General features: G+C 51.0%; 1 protein-coding gene across 7 annotated transcripts in view; it reads left to right on the forward strand.

Moving 5' to 3' along the window:
- The window catches only part of MOV10 (Mov10 RNA helicase), a 24290-nt gene extending 1089 nt beyond the window's left edge, over window positions 1-23201 (forward strand). For 2 of the 7 annotated variants that reach the window (XM_040471310.1, XM_040471309.1), the window contains exons 3-21: window positions 12734-12937; window positions 13212-13447; window positions 13617-13875; window positions 15498-15632; window positions 16292-16460; window positions 17154-17308; window positions 17569-17745; window positions 17859-18006; window positions 18441-18599; window positions 18856-18959; window positions 19128-19225; window positions 19320-19536; window positions 20389-20506; window positions 20705-20896; window positions 21137-21211; window positions 22096-22221; window positions 22303-22391; window positions 22666-22787; window positions 22862-23201. In XM_040471310.1, the coding sequence (XP_040327244.1) occupies window positions 12734-12937; window positions 13212-13447; window positions 13617-13875; window positions 15498-15632; window positions 16292-16460; window positions 17154-17308; window positions 17569-17745; window positions 17859-18006; window positions 18441-18599; window positions 18856-18959; window positions 19128-19225; window positions 19320-19536; window positions 20389-20506; window positions 20705-20896; window positions 21137-21211; window positions 22096-22221; window positions 22303-22391; window positions 22666-22787; window positions 22862-22953 (2875 nt within the window). In that variant the 3' untranslated portion in view covers window positions 22954-23201. Of the gene's footprint in view, window positions 1-10011; window positions 10962-12110; window positions 12938-13211; window positions 13448-13616; window positions 13876-15497; window positions 15633-16291; window positions 16461-17153; window positions 17309-17568; window positions 17746-17858; window positions 18007-18440; window positions 18600-18855; window positions 18960-19127; window positions 19226-19319; window positions 19537-20388; window positions 20507-20704; window positions 20897-21136; window positions 21212-22095; window positions 22222-22302; window positions 22392-22665; window positions 22788-22861 lie in introns of those variants that run through there. The other 5 variants (XM_040471312.1, XM_040471314.1, XM_040471313.1 and 2 more) reach the window with 5 other exon arrangements.
- Window positions 23202-23466: the final 265 nt, after the last annotated feature.

Genomic DNA, 23466 nt, shown 5'->3' on the forward strand with positions numbered 1-23466 from the left:
CGCCCCCCGCGGCCCGGGCCCTGGCGGGGAGCGGGGTCCCGCGCCCACGCGCCGCTCGCGGGGGCGGGGGAGGGGGGCGCTCGGCCTGGGGGAGGGGAGCGCGAGAGGGGGCCTAGGCATCGTGGGACCGCGGGAGGGAGCTGCTTGCGGCTGGCGGCCGGCCCTTGCGCGGGCTCTGCGGGGACCCCCGCCCCGCCGCCGAGGGGCTGCTTGCCGAGGGGGTCCGCTATCCCGGGGAGCCGAGGAGACCCAGTGTGGGAGGGAGAATCTCCGGCAGCTCGGCAAAGAAGAAAAGGGCTCAAACTATATACGCACCAAACCTCCATTAGCACCTGTGGCTTCTCCATGGAGACCCAGGGCCAGCCTCCTGGAGGCCTTTCTCACCCTGTGGCTGCAGGCTGTTTGGGCCCCCCTGTTGCTATCGAAGTGAAAACCAGACGCTTCGTTCTGGCAGACCACAGAATTGTGCTTCAGAAACACCTATCAACAGGCTGCAGCCTTGGGCCGGAACACAGTTTAACAGGGATAAATGTGAAGACTTACACAAATACATGCGGGGTGGTGGGGATTTCGGCTTCCTAACACACCTCCTGAAAAAGGCTGTGGGTTTCAACAGACCAAAAGGCCGGTATGGCTGCCAAAAGAGTCCAAGAAGTGTTAGACTGTGTTAAGAGAAGTGTGGTTTGGAGGGAGGGGGGGGGACGAAATAGTGACTCTCCAGATCACATCTGGGTTGTTTGTTTAAATCAATAATGAAATGTCCCATTTTAAGAGGGACATGAACAGGCTCCAGCAACATCTGAGGAAGGGTCAGCGGTTAGGACCTGTTTTATGCCCTCACCCCGTGCTGGGCTTTGGGGAATGGAAAGATGAACAGTACAAGATGCCAGGGAAAGAGAGGCTTTGATAGGCATGCAGTATGCATCATACAGAATACTAGCATAGATGGTAAAATAACGCGCGGAGTATAATAGAACTAGGAAACATGTCAAAGAGAAGTAAGCAAAGATCAGGTACTATTGAGAGGCATTATCAACAAGCCACATCCGTGCTTTCACCTGTGTTCCCTAACACAAGTACAGGTGCCTCTGAACACAAGCCAGCTACTTTGGGCTCCGAAGGAATGTATTTGGATGCTTGTTAGACCGGTAGGAAAGACTTTATGGAAGAACTATTGCTGTAGAGTTACTGTAGTAGGGGAGAGAGTGCTCTACTCCCAACACGGCAAAGACAGCTGGGAATTGGTAGTTGTCAGCCGAGTGAGGGGGTCAGTGGATGGAAAACTACTAAAGACATACTAAGAGGTGGGGGGCAAGGTAGAGGCCTAATTGAAAATAGGGTTCAGAGGAGCCCGACTGAAGTTTGGTCAAGGAGAGGGTCTCTGTCAGCTCTCAACGAAAGCTACACAGTATGTTCCAGTACTGGGGAAGATGTTCTGTCAGACTGCATACAGAAAACCACATATAAAGCACATTATGGGTGAATTTAAGGGATTTCAAAAGTAATTTTTACTATGTGCACTTGTTTTTTATGCAAATAACATACCGTTCCCCTGGAATTATTAGGGAATTTGGTGTTTTCTTATGCAAATAAGAACGCTCCTGTAGTTAGTAGGGAATTCAATGGAGAAGGACACTGACCTTGGCCTTGAAGGATTGACAGTGAGGAGGGGGAGGGAAACAGCTTACGTGCTGATTTGTATTCTATCACGAAACCCAGTCAAAGACTGAGGTGGGGGCTGGCTGGCTCATTCAGCGGAGGATGGCGCTCTTGATCTCAGGGTCGTGAGTTCGAGCCCCACATTGGGGGTAGAGATTACTTAAAAAAAAAAAAAGACAAAAACAAAAAACCTGAGAAATGTTTGCCTTGAAAAGAGAAACATTGGAGAGAACAAGGCAGTAATCCTTGAATATTTTGAAGTCTGTCGTGGTGGAGAGGATTATGCTTCCCTGTCACTTCAGAAGGCTGGGCTAGCTTCATTCAACATGTTCCCCTCACCCTCTCCATACCAGGTGGAGATTTCTATTACGATTATAGAGAACTTTCTTACACATGCTTTAAACCCAGACAGGAATGCTGTGACATCAGCCCTCATCTTCCCAGTGGGAATTCATGGCTTCTTCCTCTGGGCTCTCAGAGCTCATTGTTCACAGCCAGGTTATAGCCCCATTGCACTGCCTTGCGTTGGAGCTAGTGTGCGACCAGCTTCCCTGATCTGAAGGCGGGGATAGGCTTTTCCTCACGTTTGCACCTTCCTCAGTCCCCAGCATAGAGCCAGGGATGTAACAGATGCTCTGTAAGTGCTGGTGGAATGGAATTGAATTAGTAAGTACAGTTGATCTACAAGAGAATGGGCCACCAGAGAGCTATTGCAAGTCGCGCGCGCGCGCGCACACACACACACACACACACGGAATTCTAGGGAGCCTTCCTACACTGGGAGGGGTGCATCCCTTCCAGCTAGGGTGTTTCAGGATGTTGCATCCTCTACTGCTAACTTTGGCCTTTTCCCATCATTCGTTATTTAGCAAAACATACTTAACGAGGCTCTGCTTGTGCCTGTGCCTCGGTTCCTGCCTGTAATCACAGTCTAGTGGGAGTGGCAGATGTGTAGACAAACATGTAATACAGTACCTTAGGGGCTGGGAGAGTGTTTGGATAGCTGGAGTTCAAATCCTGGTTGGCCATTCACGAGTTTGCATTTTTTTTTAATGTTTATTTTTGAGAGAGAGAGACACAGAGTGTGAGTGGGAGAGGGGCAGAGAGAGAGAGAGAGAGAGGGAGAAACAAGGCTCCATACTCTGAACTCTCAGCACAGAGCCTGACGCGGGGCTCAAACCCACGGGCCGTGAGATCATGGGCTGAGCTGATGTCAGACGCTTAACTGACTGAGCCACCCAGGCGCCCGGAGTTGCATTGAATTTTGAGCAACTATCTAAATTTTCCTGTAACGCATGTAAAAGAATGCCTTTCTCTCAGGGCTGTGTGTGAGTCCAGAATGAGCTATCACAGGTAAAGCCCTTACCGTGTGTAGCATGTTGCATGGGCTTTGGAAGTGGTAGCTGTCATTAGTACAGTGATGGTTAGGAGGAAAGACTGATGTCAGGAAAAGTTTCAAGAGAAGACTGCTCTTGCCTTAGGCAGGAGACTCATTCTTTTCTTCAAATTTTGGCCGAATGCCTCCTGTGAGCAAAGCAAAACAGTGTGAGTCGCTGTGGATGCAGAAGGAGCCTAAGGAAGGAGGTGGCAATGAAACATAATTATTTAATTACTTTTGTGATAAGTGCTTAGAACAAAAGGTCCGGTACTCTGAGAATATGTAACTTGGACACCCCACCTCGGAATCAGAGGTTTCTGGGAGAAAGTCATGTTTAAACAGAATCTTGAAAGATACATGGGAGTTCACAGATGTTAAGGGGCAAGGGGACAGCATTCCAGACCCAGAGGGAGTAGCACCCTAAGGGCTTAGGGTGAACTCAGTGGCCCTGACAGGAGGCCAGAGGGAGGCAGGGACTAGATGGGGCAGGACCTTGCCAGCTGCGGAGAGTCTTTCGTTTGTTTGTTTACTTTTTAATCTTAACAGAAATAGGAAAGCACAGATTGTTTCCAAGTAGGAGACTGATGGATTAGGGGTTTTGGAAAGATCGTTCTGTCTCTGGCATGGAGAAAGGCTGTGTGTTTAGACTTCTATCCACAGTAAAGAATACATTTTAGTTGGGAGCCTGGGACACAGCTTTCATGGAACAATGCATACCCTAGAAACCGTATATAGCCTCACTCCCTGCCCTCTGATGTTTTTATTCTGTTCCACTCCAATTTTCTAAAAATCCTGGTCTTGACCCACTAATGAGAGTTGCAACCCAGTTTGTAAAACACAGAACTAGATGTCCCTTTTAGATGGCTGCCAAATTTGATAGTATGTTCTGAAATACCATTCTTCTAGCCATGAGGCTTTCCTGCACTGCATCTAAAAAGATTAGTTATTGTTCACTGAACAAATATCAGGGGCCAAGGTCAGGGCGTTACAGACCAAAGATGTCCACAGTGGCAGGAAAGTCTAGAGAGGAGTGACAGTGATACAGTGGGAAGGGCTGACATACACTTAAGGAGGGATTGATGTCAGAACCTGTGCCTCAGTTTCTTCTCTAAAATGGGGTGATGATAGTTGCTACGTTGTTGTGAGGATTAAATGAGATAATGCTTACGGGTACTTCAAACAGCACACAGGAAGTGCTCAGTAAACTTTTCCTGTTGTTGATGGTGTTAATTAACTGTGTTTGCATTATCCCAGTTATACAGAAGATCCGTGTGTGCCTTGTTAAAAGGTTAGACTTCATCTTGTAGACTGTGCAGTCATAAAGGGGGGCCGTGATCCGACTTGTGTTTGGTAATAACTCCTGCTGGTTTAGGGGAAGAAACACAAATGACTGATAAACAGAAGGAAAGATCCTTGACTGTGTTAGTGATGAGGGGAATGCTATTTAAGCAAGATATCATTTTTTTTGTTTATCAGATTGTCAGTAATCGAAAAGATTGAAGATTTCTGATATCAGGGTCTGGAAAAAGGGTATTCTCAAATTTTTAGTGATTAACATTAAATTTGTACAACCTGTTTAGAGGACAATTTGGGGCACCTGGGTGGCTCAGTCGGTTAAGCATCGGGCTTTTGATTTCGGCTCAGGTCACGATCTCATCGTTGTGAGATCAAGCCCCGCATTGGACTTTGCACTGACAGCTGCTTGGGATTCTCTCTCTCCCTCTCTCTCTGCCCCTCCACCTGCCCTCTGGCTCCCGCCCCTGCCACTCGCGTGTGCGCGCACTTTCTCTCTCTCTCAAAACAAATAAATAAACTTAAAAAAAAAAAAAACAGAGGACAATTTGGCAGAACTTGCCAAAGTTGTGAAGAGTCATTCTGTTTGACCCAGAAGTTTATTTGAAGGCATTTGTCCCATAAATCACCGACTAGTACAAGAATTTTTGTGCATGGGTGGTTATTGTATGTAACCTTTGAAAAAGCCAAGCATTATAGGCACCGAACTATCGCTGGACAAACAGTTAAACACGCCCCCTGCATTCCTACTATGCTATCCTTTGCAGCCATCCAAAAGAGGGAGGTGACTTGGTAAAATGTCCAGGAAGGAAGTCCATGGTGGTGAAGAGGTCTGTTGCAGGAGAGTATGTTCAGCAAACAAAACACTTGAGTGCTTAAAAAGTTTTCATATGTATAGAAAAAAGTCTGGAAAAATACACATCAAGCAGTTAAGCTGATAGGAGGGAGTGAGGGCCCTTAATGTTCTATGTTGGATATTTGTGTTTGAAAGTTTTTTTATGCTTTGGATGATCACCCTTTCACTTATCTCTGTGTGCACCCATACTTCCATCCCACCTATGTCAGTTGGCCCCCATGGGATCGTTACACTATATCCTTGTTTATTGTGGGTCCCTCTCCATATCAGCATCCCAACTCCGTTCCACATTCTGCCCCACACTCAGGACACTCAGCTATCAACTGGGGTGTTTTTTGGGTTGTTTTATTTTAAAAGGATCATGTTATATGTGTTTTCAACATCCTGCTTTCTTACTCAACAAAACATCATGGAAGTCATTCCCGATCATGGCATTCCCAACATTTTATTATGACAGACTTCAAACACAAAAGTTGAAATAATTGTACAGTGAATACCCATATACCCTCACCTAGATTTTTTTTTTTTTTTTTTTTTTTTTTTTAGAGAGAGAGAGAGAGTGTGTGAGCAGGGGAGAGGGACAGAGGGGGTGAGAGAGAATCTTAAGCAGGCTCTGTGCTCAGCGCATGGCCAGACACGGGGCTCGATCTCATAACCCTAGCATCATGACTTGAGCCGAAATGAAGAGTCAGAGTCTCAACTGACTGAGCCACCCAGGCACCCCCTAGATTTCTTAGTTAGTATTTTGTACGTCTGCCCATTGGTCCATCTTAGTGTTTTCGATGCATTTCGAAGTAAGTTACAGACTTCAGTGCAACTTACACCAAACACGTCTGCATGATTATTACGAACTGTAGGTGTTCAAAAATTAAGTGTAACTTCTAGATAGAAGTGGACACATTGGGGGCACCTGAGTGGGTCAGTTGGTTAAGCGTCTGACTTTGGCTCAGGTCATGACCTCATGACTTGTGAGTTCTCTGACAGCTCAGAGCCTGGATCCTGCTTCAGATTCTGTGTCTCCCTCTCTCTCTGCCCCTGCTCTGTGCACACAATGTCTCTCTCTCTCTCTCTCTCTCTCTCTCTCTCTTTCTCTCTCTCTCTCTCTGTCTCTCTGTCTCTCTCTCAAAAATAAATAACCATTAAAAAAAATTTTTTTTTAAGTAGACACATTTTAACTCTACCTTTCCATGTACTGTGTGTAGTCCCTGTCGAGACACAGAACATGACATCACCCCCAAATTTCCTCCATCTTTCCTAGTTCGTCCTCACCCTTACCCCACCCAGAGGTACCCACCACTGTGATGTTTTTTGAGACTGTGCCTATCTGGAACTTCATTTAAGGGAATTAGGAGGTATGCACTCTTCTGAACGCCATGTTTCACTCAGCATAATGTTTTGTTTGTTTTAAGTAAACTGTACCCGAAATGTGGCGCACGAACTCACAACCCCGAGATAGTCTACTGCTCTACCAACTGAGCCAGCCAGACGCCCTTCAGCTAATGTTTTTGAGATTCATCCATGTCTTGTGTATGGCAGCTTTTTATCACTGAGTGATATTTTTTTTAATTTTTTTTTTTTTTTTTTACATTTATTTATTTTTGAGAGACAGAGCACAAGTGGGGGAGAGGCAGAGAGAGAATGAGACACAGAATCCAAAGCAGGCTCCAGGCTCCGAGCTGTCAGCACAGAGTTCAACGCGGGGCTCAAACCCACAAACCGTGAGATCGTAACCCAAGCTGAAGTCGGACGCCTAACCGACTGAGCCACCCAGGCGCCCCTGAGTAGTATTCTTCATCTGAATACAAATCAGTTTGTATCCATTCTCCTGTTCATGGCTGTTTTCAGTTTGGGGCTATTTCTTTTTTTTTTTAATCTTGTATTTAAGTAACAAACTCACGACCCCGAGATCAAGAAAAGTCACATGCTCTTTCATCTGAGCCAGCCAGGCGCCCCTGTTTGGGGCTATTTTGAATAAAATCGCTGGGAACATCCTTGTACCTTTGGCTTGGGGATATACCTAGGAGGAGCATTGCTGGGTCACAGGGTAAATATACATTTATTGTTATTTTTAAATCTTAGGCAAGTTGCTTAACTTCCTTTTTTGGTGGTTGGCAGCAAAGTCTTCTGGACTGGTCCTCTGTTGTGACCTTGTCTGGGGTTAGGCTGCTCCGCCTTCCCTAGTTCCTGTCTGTTTCCTGAGCCCGTTTCTCACCTTCCCAGCAATTTATTGGTAACTAGCTCTTATCGCTTAAATCAGCCATAATTTATTCTTTTTGCTTACAACTAACAACTCCAAATATACACAGCCATCTGACTTCAGCTTAGATCATGATCTCACAGTTCGTGGGGCCACGCTGAAGGTGCGGAGCCTGCTTGAGGTTCTCTCCCTCTCTCTCTCTCTCTCTCTCTCTCTCTCTCTCTTCCTCTGCCCCTCTCCCACTCTTGTGCTCTCTCTCAAAAGTAAACAAACACTAGTGAATGAATGGATGATTAAATGAATAAATAAATAAAAGTGGTGTGACCAGGTCTTCATGCATTTTACTTCCTTGCCACTATCTACCTTCCTTTATATATGTTTATTTCTATGTGTATTTATTACATGTATATATATGTATATTTATATATTATTACATGTGTCTCCAAGTTTGGACAGTATGTATAAAATATGTAAACATTTATATAAATTATATATATATTAGACCTATAATAATATATATCATTATATAATTATACATGTCCACGTGTGGACCGTGTATGCAACCTGACATGTAACGTTACAGGCCCCTGCACAGCAGTGCTGTGTGCCAGCCAGCGGTTTAGTGCAATGTCCCCTCCTTCGTTTTTTAATAAAAGAATAGTCTGGAATTATTTGATATTTCTTTCACTCATTCTCCCAGCAAGTATTTTTTAATAAATACCAGTGCTAGGTCTATACTAGATATTATATAGTTCCTTTCTTTTTTTTTTTAAGTTTATTTATTTATTTTGAGAGAGCCAGAGACAGCGTGAGCAGGGGAGGGGCAGAGAGAGAAGCCCAAGCAGCGCACAGCCCGATGTCGGGCTCCAACTCATGAAACTGCAAGACTGTGACCTGAGCTGAAACTGAGAGTCAGATGCTTAACCGACCCAGCCACCCAGGCGCCCCTATACTTGCATTTTTAAATTAAGTTTAATCTTTTTAAATGTTTGTTTATTTTGAGAGAGCAAGCAAGCGAGTGTGCGAGTGGAGGGAGTGGCACAGAGAAACGAGAGAAAATCGCAAGCAGGCTTCCCACTGTCAGCACAGAGCCCGATGCAGGGCTTGAACTCAAACCTTGAGATCATGACCTGAGCCAAAATCAAGAGTCGCATGCTTAACCACCTGAGCCAGCCAGGTGCCCCTATAGTTGCATTTTTTTTAGTGCATTTTTTTTTGCACACATAATATTCTTTCCATTTGAAATCAGAATATTGCAGCATATGTTTAGTTTTTTGCAAAACAGACCTTTTTCTGAAGTGATCGTACCAGTTCATACTCCAGCTGACAACGCATGAGTGTTCTGGTCTGTCCTTAACCTTGTCAACACTTGGTGTTGTCAGCCTTTTAAATCGTAGCCGTCTGTGTGGGTGTGGTACGTTCTTTTTCATTGCTGCCTAGTATTTTCCATGCTGTGGGTGTTGACAATGTGTTAACGTCTCCCTATTGATGGGCATGTTTTTGTTTCCAGCTCTCAGCCCCTGTGAATACCTCTGCAGTAAGCATCCTTGCACATGTCTTTAAACACAGGTACTTTCCTTTCCATGGGATACATTCCCAGAACTGCAGTTGCTGAGTTAAATACCTGTGTTTCAGAGAGATGTTAGGAGTCCTCACCAGATTGTTTTTCCAAAAGGTTGTCATATTTCACCTTTTCCAGGAGCACTGTGCGAGAGTCCCCTTCTCCACATACACACAACAACGATCCATGTTATGGCTGTTTTCCACTGTTGTCAGTCTGATCGAAATAAAACAGTCCTTCGTTTTGACTTTAATCTGCAATTTCTCTGCTTTTAGAACATCTTTTCATCTGGTCGTCTCGATGTGTTCTGTAAGGTGACTATTCAGTTTTTCTACTGAAGTCTTGATCTTTCTTCCTAGAAATCTAGGGGACTTAGGCGCATAATATAAGAACTAGGACTTTTTTCCAACAGCTACGTGCTAAGTCTCTGGTTGGAAAAAAATTGTTTTCATTATGGCTGTCACCTTAGACCAGGGAGAGGTGAGTTTGGGTAGTGGTAATAGTCACGGGGCATAATGTGAGAAAACACTTAGGTGGTAGTACCCATGGCAGAGTTGAGTTCCTTCTGCCAATGTGCCCAGGCAGAAGTTTCCAAAAATAGATTTCACGTGAAAATTTTGATCTGGCCTTCTTTTAAAGGTCGGACGCTGGCCATCTTAGGCCTCTGTCCCCTGCTGGCCACATCTGTCTGGAGACGATGGAGATTAGCAGTTACCCCCTCTGGACAGGGCATGCACTCTCGGGTTTGTTCGGCTCTCTCAGAGCCCTGTCGCCTCCCCAGCACTACCCTGAGAGCCGGCTGCATTTCAAGGCATCTCCACTGTTGTCTTCCCTTTTTTTTTTTTTAATTTTTTTTTTTTTTTTAATTTTTAAGAGAGAGAGAGACAGAAAGCGAGCAGGGGAGGGACAGAGAGAGAGAGGGAGACAAGGAATCTGAAGCAGGCTCCAGGCCCTGAGCTGTCAGCACAGAGCCCGACGAGGGGCTCGAACTCACAAACCGCGAGATCATGACCTGAGCAAGAGTCGGACGCTTTAACGACTGAGCCACCCAGGTGCCCCTCCACTGTTGTCTTCTTAAGTGGAGTTATGAAGGACGTGAGTCCTTAACACTGATGGCTCAAAAATGGTACTATGCAGGTGCTCGGGTATCAAAGATGCCTGGGGAGCCTGGCTTCTGTTGGCATTTGAGTCTGTGCTCGATCTGTGGAACCTACCGAGCAGGGGGCCCTGGCGGATGACAGTGACTCCTCCTGATTTCGGTCCCTTTATGACTGGACCTCCTGGCAGTGTTTGAGCCTGATGCCTGGTTTTGAGATTTCCTTCTGATTCTCCTCCCTCTCTCGGGGCTTCCTTCTCTGTTTTGTCTTCCTCCCTGGGTTGTCCTGGTCTCAGCTCTTCTCAGACTAGTCACACTCCGTAGGGAGATTCCAGACACTTCCATGGTTATAACTACCACCTGAGGACTCCAGAATATCAGGCTAGACTCAGGCTTGACTTTGGCCTGAGTTCTCAGTTTCCAACTCATGGAGCCAGCTGCCTCTGGACCACAGGAATCTCGAACTGAACATACCAAATACAAATGTCATGATCCTCCCTCCAGCCTCCTCCTCCTCCTCCTCCTCCTCCTGCCTTTACCTCCTATCTCAGAAATGGTTCTGGAAGCCAAGCCATTGATCTGAGTTTTGTCCTGGACTCCTCCCTCTTCCCAGCTTCCATTCCCCCTCCTGTCCGCCACCAGATTCTGCTAATTTTACATCCTAAGTATTATCAGATCTGGCCCCCTCTTCCGTCCTTTCCACCACCTCATTCAGGCCCTTGTCATCTTTTAATTGGACTGTTACAATGGCCTTTTTCTAACTGGTGTCCCTGCCTACAGTCTTGCCTCCAGCAAATCCATCCTCCAATCCTGATGCCAGAGTCATCTGAAATGCAAATATGATCTTGCCACTCCCCTGCTTAAAACCCACCAGCCTCGGGGCTTCTGTAACCACAGTGTAGCCTCTGCTGTGGGCTGAAAGTAAGTTGTTACTACTCCTACTACCACTGCTACTGTTAGTCCTACTATTACTACTAATACGAATACTAATGATAGTAGGTGGCATTTACTGAGCATTTTCTGTTATGTTCTCAAATGATTTATCACCTTTTTAAAACAAATCAGAGCTGATTCACAGTCTTCTGAATAGTATCACTCTCATTTGCTTGGGGTGAGGAGGGAGAGGGGCAGAGTGACAGGCAGGGGGCACCAGGGAATTGTCCAGACCATAAATGATCTCGTTACACGCCAGTGAGTGACCGTGCTGATCCAGCCTTAATAGTTAAATAGGGATTACCATGGTTCTTATGAGCTAGGATTTGCTTTCATTCCCTACGACGCATTGAGGGAGGGTGGTCAGCCGTCCAGATCTGGAGTATGTCACGTGTGGGGGTGTCCCCGGCTCCTGGGTGCCAGTAGAGGAAGACCGCTAGCCTTCAGGGTCAAGTCTAGGCTTCCTGGCCTGGCATGCAACACTGCGTGACCTGGTGCCTGTCCATCTCTGCTGCCTCCCATCACCCCTGTCCCACACTTCACTGTAGCACAACCAGACTGTGTGTGATACTAATCATAGCACACCTTACGGAGATCTCCTTATGTGCCAAGCACTGGGCTAAGTGGACACTGCAGTGCCCGTCTCCATGTAACCTTCATAACAGTCCCCCCCCGAGGTAAGTTTTCATTGCCCCCATTTTGTAGGGGAGGAAAGTGAGGCTCCGAGAAGTGGAGACCCAGCTGGTGGCCGAGTGGGAGGTTGCCCTGCACCCCCAGCTCTTATCCTTGCACGCCCCTCCACCTTGGCTTACCCTTTGGCTCCCTGTTGTGCCTGGTAGACACCGTTCACTCTCCAGGACTCCGTTCTGACCGCTGTCCTGGGACAGCCTGGCTCGGTGCCCCTCCTTGGCCCCAGGCTGCCCTGGAAACCTCCTTGGCCGAGCCCCCGGCAGGACGCCAGGATTGACGCGTTCAGTCTGTGCCGGGCTCTTACCTCACTGAACCCCCGGCTTCTAGCGCAGTGTGTGGCACATAACAGGTCTCTGTAAGTGTCGAGTTGACTAAACTGAATTCCAGGCACTGGACTTTGAGGTTATTGACCTTCTGACCAGTTTTCCCTGTCTTCACCTTCTCTAGGCACAAAACCAAGCTATTTGATCTCTGGAGAAGGATCCTTTCCCTTCCTGCTTGGGTTCCATCCACCTGCACCCTTTGACTTCGGGTGGAAACTGCTGTCTGATCAGCCACCTTGCCCACACACCCTGGACACCTGTGCTCTCTCTGACCCCTCTCTCCTTCCTCACCATCAGGCAGGACCCCAGATCCACCCCCTCTGAATCAACTTATTTGGCTTCCCCTTAACCTTAGCTCTTTCTGCCACGTCATTTGTATCTCTTTTTCTGTCCCAAATAGTTTTCCCCCCCCAAAAATCTTCGTTTCTTTCTCTCTTTTCCCTTAGTCCTCCAAATCACTAGCCCATGACTGGGCTGTTCTCCTCCGAAACACAGAGTCCACAACTTGCTGTTTAAAACAGTCGTATTTTGTCTTGGGAAGTCCTATTGAATTCCCTTAAAACATTAACAATTCCTGTGACCGCCCCCCCCCCCCCCAGCCTGAATCTCTGTCCCTGGGTCCTGTCCTGTTGCGCAGCAGGGCTGGTGTGTCGCACATAGAGCGACCCACAGACACCCTGCCCTCCTGCCTTCCCCGTTGAGCTGCCCTGCCTTCCCTCACTTCCCAGTCTCCTCTGCTTCCGGCAGCTTTGGGACCCCTGCCCCTGGCTTCTCCTCCATGCTGTATGGAATGAAGATTGCAAATCTGGCCTACGTCACCAAGACTCGGGTCAGGTTCTTCAGACTCGACCGCTGGGCCGACGTGTGGTTCCCAGAAAAAAGGAGAGTGAAGGTGGGGTCAGACATCAGCAAACACCACAAGTCACTGCTAGCCAAGATCTTTTACGACAGGTGTGTGTCTGTATGTGTGCATGCATGTGCATGTGAAAGAGGGTGCAAGGACACAGGGGTCAGGGTGTCGGGGAAGCCATCTGGCTGAGAGAAGAGGGGGTTGCCTCAGGTTGGGGTAAGGCCCCCTCCTTCAAGGAGTGGGGGAAGGGGTAGGGAAGGAGCTAGTTGGTCTGGGGAGAGGCGGTGGGGTTCCTGAGCTCCGCTGGCACTTCGCCAGCCTCCCCTGTCTAGGCCCTTCCTGTCCCAGCCCCCCCTTGACTCCCACTCTCCCCAGGGCTGAGTATCTTCACGGGAAACATGGGGTGGACGTGGAAGTCCAGGGGCCCCATGAAGCCCGAGATGGGCAGCTCCTTATCCGCCTGGATTTGAACCGCAAGGAGGTGCTGACCCTGAGGCTTCGGAATGGAGGAACCCAGCCTGTCACCCTCACTCATCTCTTCCCACTCTGCCGGACCCCCCAGTTTGCCTTCTACAATGGAGACCAGGAGCTGCCCTGCCCACTGGGCCCTGGTGAGCGGGTTTCCACGGGAAAGAGCCTTTAGTGGACGGGGGCTTGCCCTGGTAAGGGTTGCTGTGTCAGGGCTCCTGCCCCGGGGTGTGGCTGCTGGGGGAGTGTGCAGGCAGGGTGCTGGTGGGAAGGTCCCTCCCTGTCCTCTCTCACTCCTCCGTCCTCCTGCAGGCGAGTGCTACGAGCTTCAGGTCCACTGTAAGACCAGCTTTGTGGGCTACTTCCCAGCCACGGTGCTCTGGGAGCTGCTGGGACCTGGGGAGCCAGGTTCGGAAGGAGCCGGCACTTTCTACATTGCCCGCTTCTTGGCTGCCGTTGCCCACAGTCCCCTGGCTGCACAGCTGAAGCCCACGACTCCCTTCAAGCGGACCCGGATCACTGGAAACCCTGTAGTGACCAGCCGGATAGAGGAAGGAGAGAGACCTGACCGGTAACTCCTTTCCTCTCCAACCCGATCCAGTTTGGGGTGCCCCGCATGAGGGTGGGCGCCTTGGGGAAGAGCACAGAGCCAGAACCAGGGCCCCCTTTCCTAACTGAGTTCGTAACTCCTCTGGGCCTCAGAGATTTTTTTCTGTTCGGGAAGGAAGTTGCAGGTGAGCCTGAAAAAAATGTTAAACATTTTTGATTGTATGATAGATTGTCAGGCAGCCTGTGTAGACCTCTCTCTCTGTCTTTTTTACAGCTTCTTTTGAGATAATTCACATACCGTACTATTTAGGTTCTCAGTATATTCACAGATATGGGCAACCACCACCACGATCCGGTTAGAACACTTCATTACCCAAAGAGGAGCCCATACCCTTTTGCTCCTCATTCCCTCCCAGCCTTTTTTTTTTTTTTAATGTTTGTTTGTATTTGAGGGACAGAGAGAGGGAGAGTGAATGCGTGAGCAGGGGAGGAGCAGAGAGACAGAGACAGAATCTGAAACAGGCTCCAGGCTCCGAGCTGTCAGCACAGAGCTGGACACAGAGCTCAAACTCACAAGCAGTGAGTTCATGACCTGGGCCAAAGTTGGACACTCAACCGACTGAGCCACCCAGGTGCCCCCTAGCCTTTTTTTTTTTTTTTTTTTTTTAAGTTTATTTATTTTGAGAGAGAGAATAAGAGTGTGTGCAAGCAGAGGAGGGGCAGAGAGAAAGGGAGAGAGAAAATCCCAAGCAGGCTCCATGCTGTCAGCACAAAGCCCAACTCGGGGCCCCATCTCACGAACCGTGAGATCATGACCTGAGCCGAAATCAAGTCGGATGCTTAACCTACTGAGCCACCTGGACATCCCTCCCTCCCAGCCTTAAGCAACCACTCTGCTTTCTGTCTCTATAGATTTCCCTATTCAGATATTTCATATGAAGAGAATTTTTTTTTAATGTTTATTTATTTTTGAGAGGGAGGGTGCAAGCAGGGGAGGGGCAGAGAGAGGAGGACAGAGGATCCAAAGCAGGCTTTGCACTGATAGCAGAGAGCCTGATGTGGGGCTCGATCCCACGAACTGTGAGATCATGACCTGAGCCGAAGTCCGACACTTAACCGACTGAGCCACCCAGGCGCCCCTCATTTGAATAGAATCTTATATTCTGTGTGGCATGGCTAGGTGTTTATGAAATACTGAGCTAGAAAAGCGAACGATAGGCAGTTGTGCTCTTTTTGTTAAAACTGTATGTATGTAATACAAATTGACAGAAACCTGGAAGTTTAGCTATCAAAAAGTTATTGGTTATCCCCGGATGGGGAGAATGTTATGTATTTACCCACTTATTTTTCTCTAATGAGCATGCATTTTTTTTATATCCATATTATTTACACATATGGGTGTTACATATGTGACTTTTGGAAGTTTCCATGAATAGTACTTTCCAGAAATGAGAATGGTCCAGCCTTGGGGTGAGCATCCTCATGGGGTAGTGAGTTCTGCCTCCTTGTACAAAATCTGCCGACCCCCTTCAGCAATAGTTTGTGGAAGGGCTTCGGGCATCTCCCAGGGAGGAGCCTTCTCCACCTCTCTGAAGGGCAGGGATCTCGGAGTTTGTGACCACTCTTCCTCCCTGGCTCCTGCAGCGCTAAGGGCTATGACCTGGAGCTGAGCATGGCGCTGGGGACATACTACCCACCCCCTCGCCTCCGGCAGCTGCTCCCCATCCTTCTTCAGGGGACAAGTATCTTCACTGCCCCAAAGGAGATTGCTGAGATCAAGTAAGAGACACCCTTCTGCCCCACCTCACGCTGCTTTCTGTGTCTCTCCACCCCCCTCCCCCGCCCCATCCCTCTGTCCTCAGCCTCCCGTGCCCCCTCCCTTCGTTCCCGTACAGAGCACGCACCTCGTGCTGCACACCGTTCAAGGTGAATTCTTCACATGAGGGCCTTGCTCATTGCAGTAGGGAGAAATGAGCATTTATCTTATAGTTTCATGTAGCGACGAGTGCTGCGAAGAACTCTACCAAAGCTAAACTTTCGGGGAAGGGGGAGGGTTGTGCTGTCTTGCAGAGGGCAGTTAGTGCTGCGCTCTTTGAGAAGGTGACATTTGAGCAGACAATGACACATGAATGAGGTGAGGGTGTAAGCATAGGAGTTATCTTAGGGGGGGAGAATGTTCCAGGCCCCAGAATCCATGGTATAAATGCCACGTCAGATCTGAGGTGGGGCAGGGGCGTCGGAAGGAGGGAGAGCCAGGATTCCATTCTCTGAGGCCTCTGACCCCCCACCCACCTCTCTGCCCTTCTGGTCCTCCCTGATTCCTGCTGCTTTCATAGTCCCAGAGCTGCGGATGGGAGAGGGTGGATGCTCCTGGGTGCGGGGGTTGCCTGACCCGTCCTGTCCCTGCCCCCTCCTGCCTGCCCAACCATCACCGCCAGGGCCCAGCTCGAGACAGCCCTGCAGTGGAGAAATTACGAGGTGAAGCTCCGGCTGCTGCTGCACCTGGAGGAGCTGCAGATGGAGCATGACATCCGGCACTACGACCTGGAGTCGGTGCCCATGACCTGGGACCCCGTAGACCAGAACCCCAGACTGCTCACACTGGAGGTCAGGGCTCGGATCCTGCGTGGGGAGGGTGGGCTCGAGTCAGCCAGCCTGAGAGTAGAATGCTGTTCCTGCCCCCAGGGGGCTCAGTAGGAGCAGAGAGCCCAAAACAGGTGTCAGAGCAGGCTGATGGGAAGGACCTGGGTTTTAGTCTAGACGTTGCTACCACTAGTTGTGTGGCCTTGGGCAAGTCCCTTGCTCTCTCTGGGCCTTTGTTGCTTTATCTGAAAAGCACAGAGCTAGCCTAGATCCCTTTCCAGATGTCAGATGCCGAGTGTTGTACCCACAAGCCCAGAGTTCCTGCACGCAAGTGCTGAGGAGGGCAGCTGGTGAGAGAGAAGGGGGTGGGGGGCAATCAAGGAACGATTTCTGCAGGAACTGAGTTTTGAACAAGGATTCAAGGGCAGAGCGCGAACTGAGCTGGCCAAGAGGGCACACGGATGGGCTGAGAATCGTGTCCTGGAGTTTTTCCAGGACTGCTGGGCTCAGCTATCTCTGTGCAGCTCAGGCAGACTGTCTCCGTGCTCATCCCAACTTTTACCTTGTCAGGCGGGAGAGGAAAGAAGCAAAGCTCCCTGGGTCTTGGGATAGAAGGACAACGCTCAATCCTTGTCCCTCACAGGCGGTCTGGAGACCTAGGGGTCCTCCAGTAGCCATCCCTGGGGATAGAAGCTTGCTTGTGTCCACCCCCCGTAGGTTCCCGGAGTGACTGAGAGCCGCCCCTCAGTGCTACGGGGTGACCACCTGTTTGCACTTTTGTCCTCTGAGACACATCAGGAGGACCCCGTCACCTACAAGGGCTTTGTACACAAGGTGGAATTGGACCGTGTCAAGCTGAGCTTTTCCATGAGGTGGGTGTTGGGGGAACCATGAGCTGCTAGAAGGGTCTACAAATGTTTCTTAGGCCAGAGGAGCTGATTTGTTTCTCCCTGAGACCAGTGGGACCCCAGGGATTGAGCAGGAAGCTTTTCTTCAGGGGGACCCTGAGATGCCTCCGTAGCTTCTCCTGGAGGGATTGCATGGCTGTCTTGAAAAGAGAGTGGAGCCAGAGTAGATGCAGAGAGTCCTTGCCCTCTTACTGGAGCTTTTCCTTCCTCCTCCCTTCCTAAAGCCTCCTGAGCCGCTTTGTGGATGGGCTGACCTTCAAGGTGAACTTCACCTTCAACCGCCAGCCCCTGCGGGTGCAACACCGTGCCCTGGAGCTGACGGGGCGCTGGCTGCTGTGGCCCATGCTCTTTCCTGTGGCCTCCCGTGGGGTCCCGCTGCTGCCCTCAGATGTGAAGCTCAAGTGAGACTGGGCATGGGTCTAAGGGGGGCCACTTGGGGTGTGGGGCGTGGGCGCTGGAGTCAGGGAGGCCTCCGGGACACCGGGTGACGTCATGTTTCTGGTTCGTCTGCCAGGCTGTATGACCGCAGTCTGGAGTCAAACCCTGAGCAGCTGCAGGCCATGAAGAACATCGTTATGGGCACCACCCGTCCAGCCCCCTACATTATCTTTGGGCCTCCAGGCACTGGCAAGACTGTCACCCTGGTGGAAGCCATTAAGCAGGTGGGGCCTGAGCATAGACCTGGGGCTGGTGCTGACTCCCCCAGGGACCAAGCAGTGCCCAGATCCTGGGTGCCTCCAGATCCTGGGTGCCTCCAGCTTCCTGATCGCCCCTGGGCTGGCATCAATGGTCTGTGTGGCATTCGAACATCGTTGTGCAGGGTGGGGTCCCGCGTGACTCTTGGAGTCACCAATCATGTTTCAGCCACCATAGACTCTGAATGTTTACTGTGCCAGTTTTCCAGCAGTGAAGTGCTTACTTGGACTAGCAGAGGGTTTGGGGGGGGTCAAAACTCGCCTTTTGTGTCCCTGCTTCCCTCAGGTCCGGGAGACAAATGCCACCCTGTGCCAACCTGAGTCACAACCGAGTCTCTCCCCCATCCCTCCCCCTGGAGCCAGAGAAGCTGCTTCCCACACTGTGCTTGTCCCCACCCCAGGTGGTGAAGCACTTGCCCAAAGCCCACATCCTGGCCTGCGCTCCGTCCAACTCAGGAGCTGACCTTCTCTGCCAGCGGCTCCGGGTCCACCTGCCCAGCTCCATCTACCGCCTCCTGGCCCCCAGCAGGGACATTCGCATGGTGCCCGAGGACATCAAGGTACCTGGAGAAGTGTGGAGAGCCAGGGGAGGGCAGGTGCTGGGCTGCTCGGGGTAGATGCTCAGGGGCCAGGAAACTAGACCTGGATTCGGATACTTGCTGCGTGAGCTTGGATGGGTCAGAACCCCTGTTTGGTCGTCTGTTTCCCTGTGTGGGAAGTGAGAGAGGGAAAGAAAACTGCCTGGGGGGCCCAGAGCCAGAGTGAGGGTGAGGATGGACAGAGCCAGCTGATTTCCTCTCTCTTCACACCCCGCAGCCCTGCTGCAACTGGGATGCGAAGAAAGGGGATTATGTGTTTCCCGCCAAGAAGAAGCTGCAGGAGTATCGTGTCTTAATTACCACCCTCATCACGGCCAGCAGGTGGGAAGTGTGTGTCTCTTAATCATGTGTATAAGTAAGGAAGTAGCGGGCTGGAGAGATGGGGAAGAGTGGTGCCTGGCAGTGGGGTGAGGGGCCAGTTTGGGTGGGCTTTCAGGTTTGCTAGTCGGGTGCCCAGATATGACCCCTGCTTGGCCTGACGCCTCCCAGGTTGGTCTCAGCTCAGTTTCCCATCGATCACTTCACACACATCTTCATCGATGAGGCCGGCCACTCCATGGAGCCTGAGAGTCTGGTGGCCATAGCAGGTGAGGGGTTCAGGGTGGGCTGCGTGCGTGCCACCCTGCATGGGGTTGGGGGGTCCCACCGCTCACCTTTCTCCCACGGCACCCTGCCTCTCAGGGCTGATGGAAGTCAAGGAAACAGACAATCCAGGAGGGCAGCTGGTGCTGGCAGGAGACCCTAGGCAGCTGGGGCCCGTGCTGCGCTCCCCGCTGACCCAGAAGCATGGCCTGGGGTACTCCCTGCTGGAGCGGCTGCTGACCTACAACGCCCTGTACAAGAAGGGCTCCAATGGCTATAACCCCCAGTTCATAACCAAGCTGCTGCGCAACTACAGGTACTCCCGCACCTTCACCTCGCCTGCAATCTGTGCCTTCACCCACTCTGTGCAGCCCCCGGCTGGAGGCTCCATCCTGCAGTCCTGTTGCTCAGAGGCTGTGTGATGCAGGAAGACTATGATCTGGAAGGTCGGTGATCTCCATTCCAGCTCCATCACCGCTACTCATTGGCTCTGACTTTGCAACTGACTTCGCTCTTGAGCATTTTGCTTATCTGTGTATCGGGGGATTGTCCATGGTTCCCAGACACTGGGATGTGTCTGGTGTGGGTCCCAGATGAAGGGTCGAGGCAGTCCAAGGAGAAATGAGAAAAATAGAGACGATATAGTTTTTCAAAAAGCTAATTGTTACTCAAATCAAAAAGTATACTTGCTTTACTCAATGAATTCATGTACCTAATGATGAATTCCTAAGTTCTTAGGAGTTCCTTAGATAAGTCCACTGGGAGTTCAATCTATTGTTATTACTTCTGTTTTTAGATTTAACACATTATCTCATCAAATAATGGCAGTAGTAGGTGATGGTTGTTTTTGTACCATCCTTCCTTGGCAAAATTGAAACTTGAGAACCTCCCCATTTCTTGCGTGTTTTTTTTTTTTTTTTTTTTTTTTCCTTTTAAATCTGCCTGGCCTACGGACCACATGCGCTCAGGAAGCACATTTGGTTCTGTGCACATTTGGTGCAGTGAACAGTGCCTAGCAGCACGCTGTAGATCAAGGAGTCCACCGTCCACTTGGGCGGGTGGCAAGAGGATGTGTGGACCCAGAGCAGGTGGATCGGGGGACCCCAAGGGCAGGGCAGAAGTAACCTGGCCCCTGGTCTTGCTCTTCCTTCCTCCTCTTGCCTCCCAGGTCTCACCCCACCATACTGGACATTCCCAACCGACTCTATTATGATGGGGAATTGCAGGCCTGTGCCGACGTCGTGGACCGAGAGCGCTTCTGCCGATGGGAGGGTCTGCCTCGACAGGTGAGGCTGAACCCGGCAGGGTCAGGCTGCCACCCCTGTACCCCACGTTCCCTCCTACCGAAGGTGCAAGGTAGTAGGAGCCTCTGAGTGGAAGCCACGGGCTTTCACCTTGGCCTGGGATCCCGCATTCCCTGGGTGGGTTTGGGGTGGGAGGGAAGGGAGGCCTGGCTGAAGGTTTCCCCCCGACCCCGTATCCAGGGCTTTCCCATCATCTTTCACGGCGTAATGGGCAAGGACGAGCGTGAGGGTAACAGCCCATCATTCTTCAACCCTGAAGAGGCTGCCACAGTGACCTCCTACCTGAAGCTGCTCCTGGCCCCCTCCTCGAAGAAGGGCAAAGCCCGCCTGAGCCCCCGAAGCGTGGGCGTCATCTCTCCCTACCGGAAGCAGGTCAGGCCCTCAGTTCCTCTCGAGGGTGGGACCCCCCCCCACCACCACCGAAGGTACCCCCTTCATAGCCAGACCATTAGGTGGAGGTTCTAGAAGCTCAGGTCTCTGCTAGCCCTGTCAGACGAGCTCAGAGGTCAGATGTCCCTCCCTCTCTGCCCCCCAGCTCCCCGGTCTCCTGCCTGGCTCCCTCTTACACTGGGGTAATGGCATGAGAGAAAGGCACCTGTCCTCATCTTCCAGGTGGAAAAAATCCGTTATTGCATCACCAAACTTGACAAGGAGCTTCGGGGACTGGATGACATCAAAGACTTAAAGGTGACACCACCGTTTCACATTTGCTCCCTGCCTTCGGTGTCCCCGCACTTCCCCTGCTTCCAGAGAGCTCCTCAGGCACTCCAGCCTGTGTTACTGCCCCGCCCTGCCTTCGCTGCCTAAGACCCAGTGGGGCTCCCCCCAGGCCTCACTCCTGCAGATCCTGGCTTGTCTATCTGGGGCGGGACCAGGAAACACCACACCGGATTCTTGATGCTTTTGATCAGGCTGGTTTGAGGCCTGTGCCCTATGGATAAAGTCCAAACTCCCTGCCTGCCTGACCTGTCATTTGATAGTGTCACAGCTCACCATTCCCACCCTCTGAGTCAGTCAGTGCTTTGACTCAGGTGGTGGTTCTCAACACTGGCTGCAGATAAGAATCACCTGGAAAGCTTCTAGCACCACCGGTGCCAGAGCCCCACCCGGCCAGTGAACACAGCTATCTGGGGGCAGAGCCAGGGCATCGGTATTTTTTATGGCTCCTCAGGTGATCTAACGTGCAGCTGCGGTTGAAAACCAGCGCTCTAAGATTTAAAGGCTTCTCCCTTGGAGATTCCAATTTAGGAAGTCTGGGTTGTATATCTTTAACAAGTGTTTAGTGACTGCCTTTAGGGAAGTTTGAGAACCACTGCTCGGAGTTCCTGTGTCCTTGCAAGCGCGTTTTCTTTGCTTAGAAGAATTTTAGCCCGCACCCCTTTAACTGGATCCACCCTTAAGCTTCCAGGGCATCCTCCCGTTCTATCAGGACGCTCACTCCCTCCCCTGTGACAAATGCCCGGTGCTGGCATCGGCCTTGCCTTGGAGCTCCTTGGATCGGGAGCTCCATAAGGCAGGGTGTGTGTCTGCTTCCCGAGCCCCCGCTGCAGGCCCTGTGTCTCGCCCTCCAGGTGGGCTCCGTAGAAGAGTTCCAAGGCCAAGAGCGCAGCGTCATTCTCATCTCCACCGTGCGGAGCAGCCAGAGCTTTGTGCAGCTGGATCTGGACTTCAACCTGGGTTTCCTTAAGAACCCCAAGGTTTGAGACCTGGCGGGTGGAAGGAATGCTTCCTTCCTTAAGGCCCTTCCCTCCCGTGACCCTACCACTCCTTCCTTTCAGAGGTTCAACGTGGCTGTGACCCGGGCCAAGGCTTTGCTCATCGTGGTGGGCAACCCGCTGCTCCTGGGCCATGACCCTGACTGGAAAGTGTGAGCATTCCTACCCCATGATCCCTCCTGGTGACCACAACCCCCATCCTGGGGCAGGTGTAGCTCTATTGAGCACCTTCTTGTGGCTCAATTAATTCACAGGTCTGTTCTTCCTCACAATTCCCCACTTATTTAAATTACCCGACAGAGGATAAGCAACTCGCCCAAAGGCGCAGGCCCACATGGTAGGACCAAGGCTTAGCCTCGAGCCTCTGCTGGCACTCCTCAGCCAGGCCTGTGCAGCTGTGTGTGTGAATGTCCCTGTACCCTACAGATTCCTGGAGTTCTGTAAAGAAAACGGGGGGTATACCGGATGCCCCTTCCCTGCCAAACTGGATCTGCAGCAGGGACAGAACTTACTCCAAGGTCTGAGCAAGCTCAGGCCCTCTACCTCAGGTATGGCTGGGCCAGGCAGGGGACAGCGCTAGGGGATGAGGTAAGGAAGACAGGCTCACCTCTTTTCTTTCTAGGGCCCCAAAGTCACGACTACCTCCCCCAGGAACGGGAGGGAGAAGACGGCCTGTCCCTGCAGGTAGAGCCAGAGTGGAGGAATGAGCTCTGAAGACACAGCAGACAGCCTTCGCACACCAGCCAAGCCTTAACCGCCCACCTGACCCTGAACCAGAACCCAGCTTGAACCAGAGCCCAGCTGAGCTGCCCCTCCAGAAGGACAGGAAGGCTGGGGGAGAGAGTTTACAACCCAAGCCATTCACCCCCTCCCCTGCTGGGGAGAATGACACATCAAGCTGCTAACAATTGGGGGAAGGGGGAGGAAGAAAAACTGAAAACAAAATATTGTTCTATGCAAAAGCCTCCTTGTCTCCTCAGCCTGGCCCCCTCTGGCCTTGCGGCCTTCCCAAGCTCTCCAAAGCGACCCCAGAGGGGAGGGTGGGACCATCACATCCTGCCCAGGGCCCTACTCCTCCCAGCCAGAGAGCAACCCAGCCCCCAGGTCCAGGGGAGGAAACCCAGTGGGAGGCCACAAGGAAGCCACCCACAGGCTTCTAAGTTTAGCCCCTGCTCCAGACCACTCCCCTTACCCGCCTCCGAGGCCCAGAGCCAGGCATGACCTCAT

The sequence above is a fragment of the Herpailurus yagouaroundi genome, unplaced genomic scaffold (assembly GCF_014898765.1).
Source record: "Herpailurus yagouaroundi ecotype Mexico unplaced genomic scaffold, PumYag 77, whole genome shotgun sequence".
NCBI classification, from domain to species: Eukaryota; Metazoa; Chordata; class Mammalia; order Carnivora; family Felidae; genus Herpailurus; species Herpailurus yagouaroundi.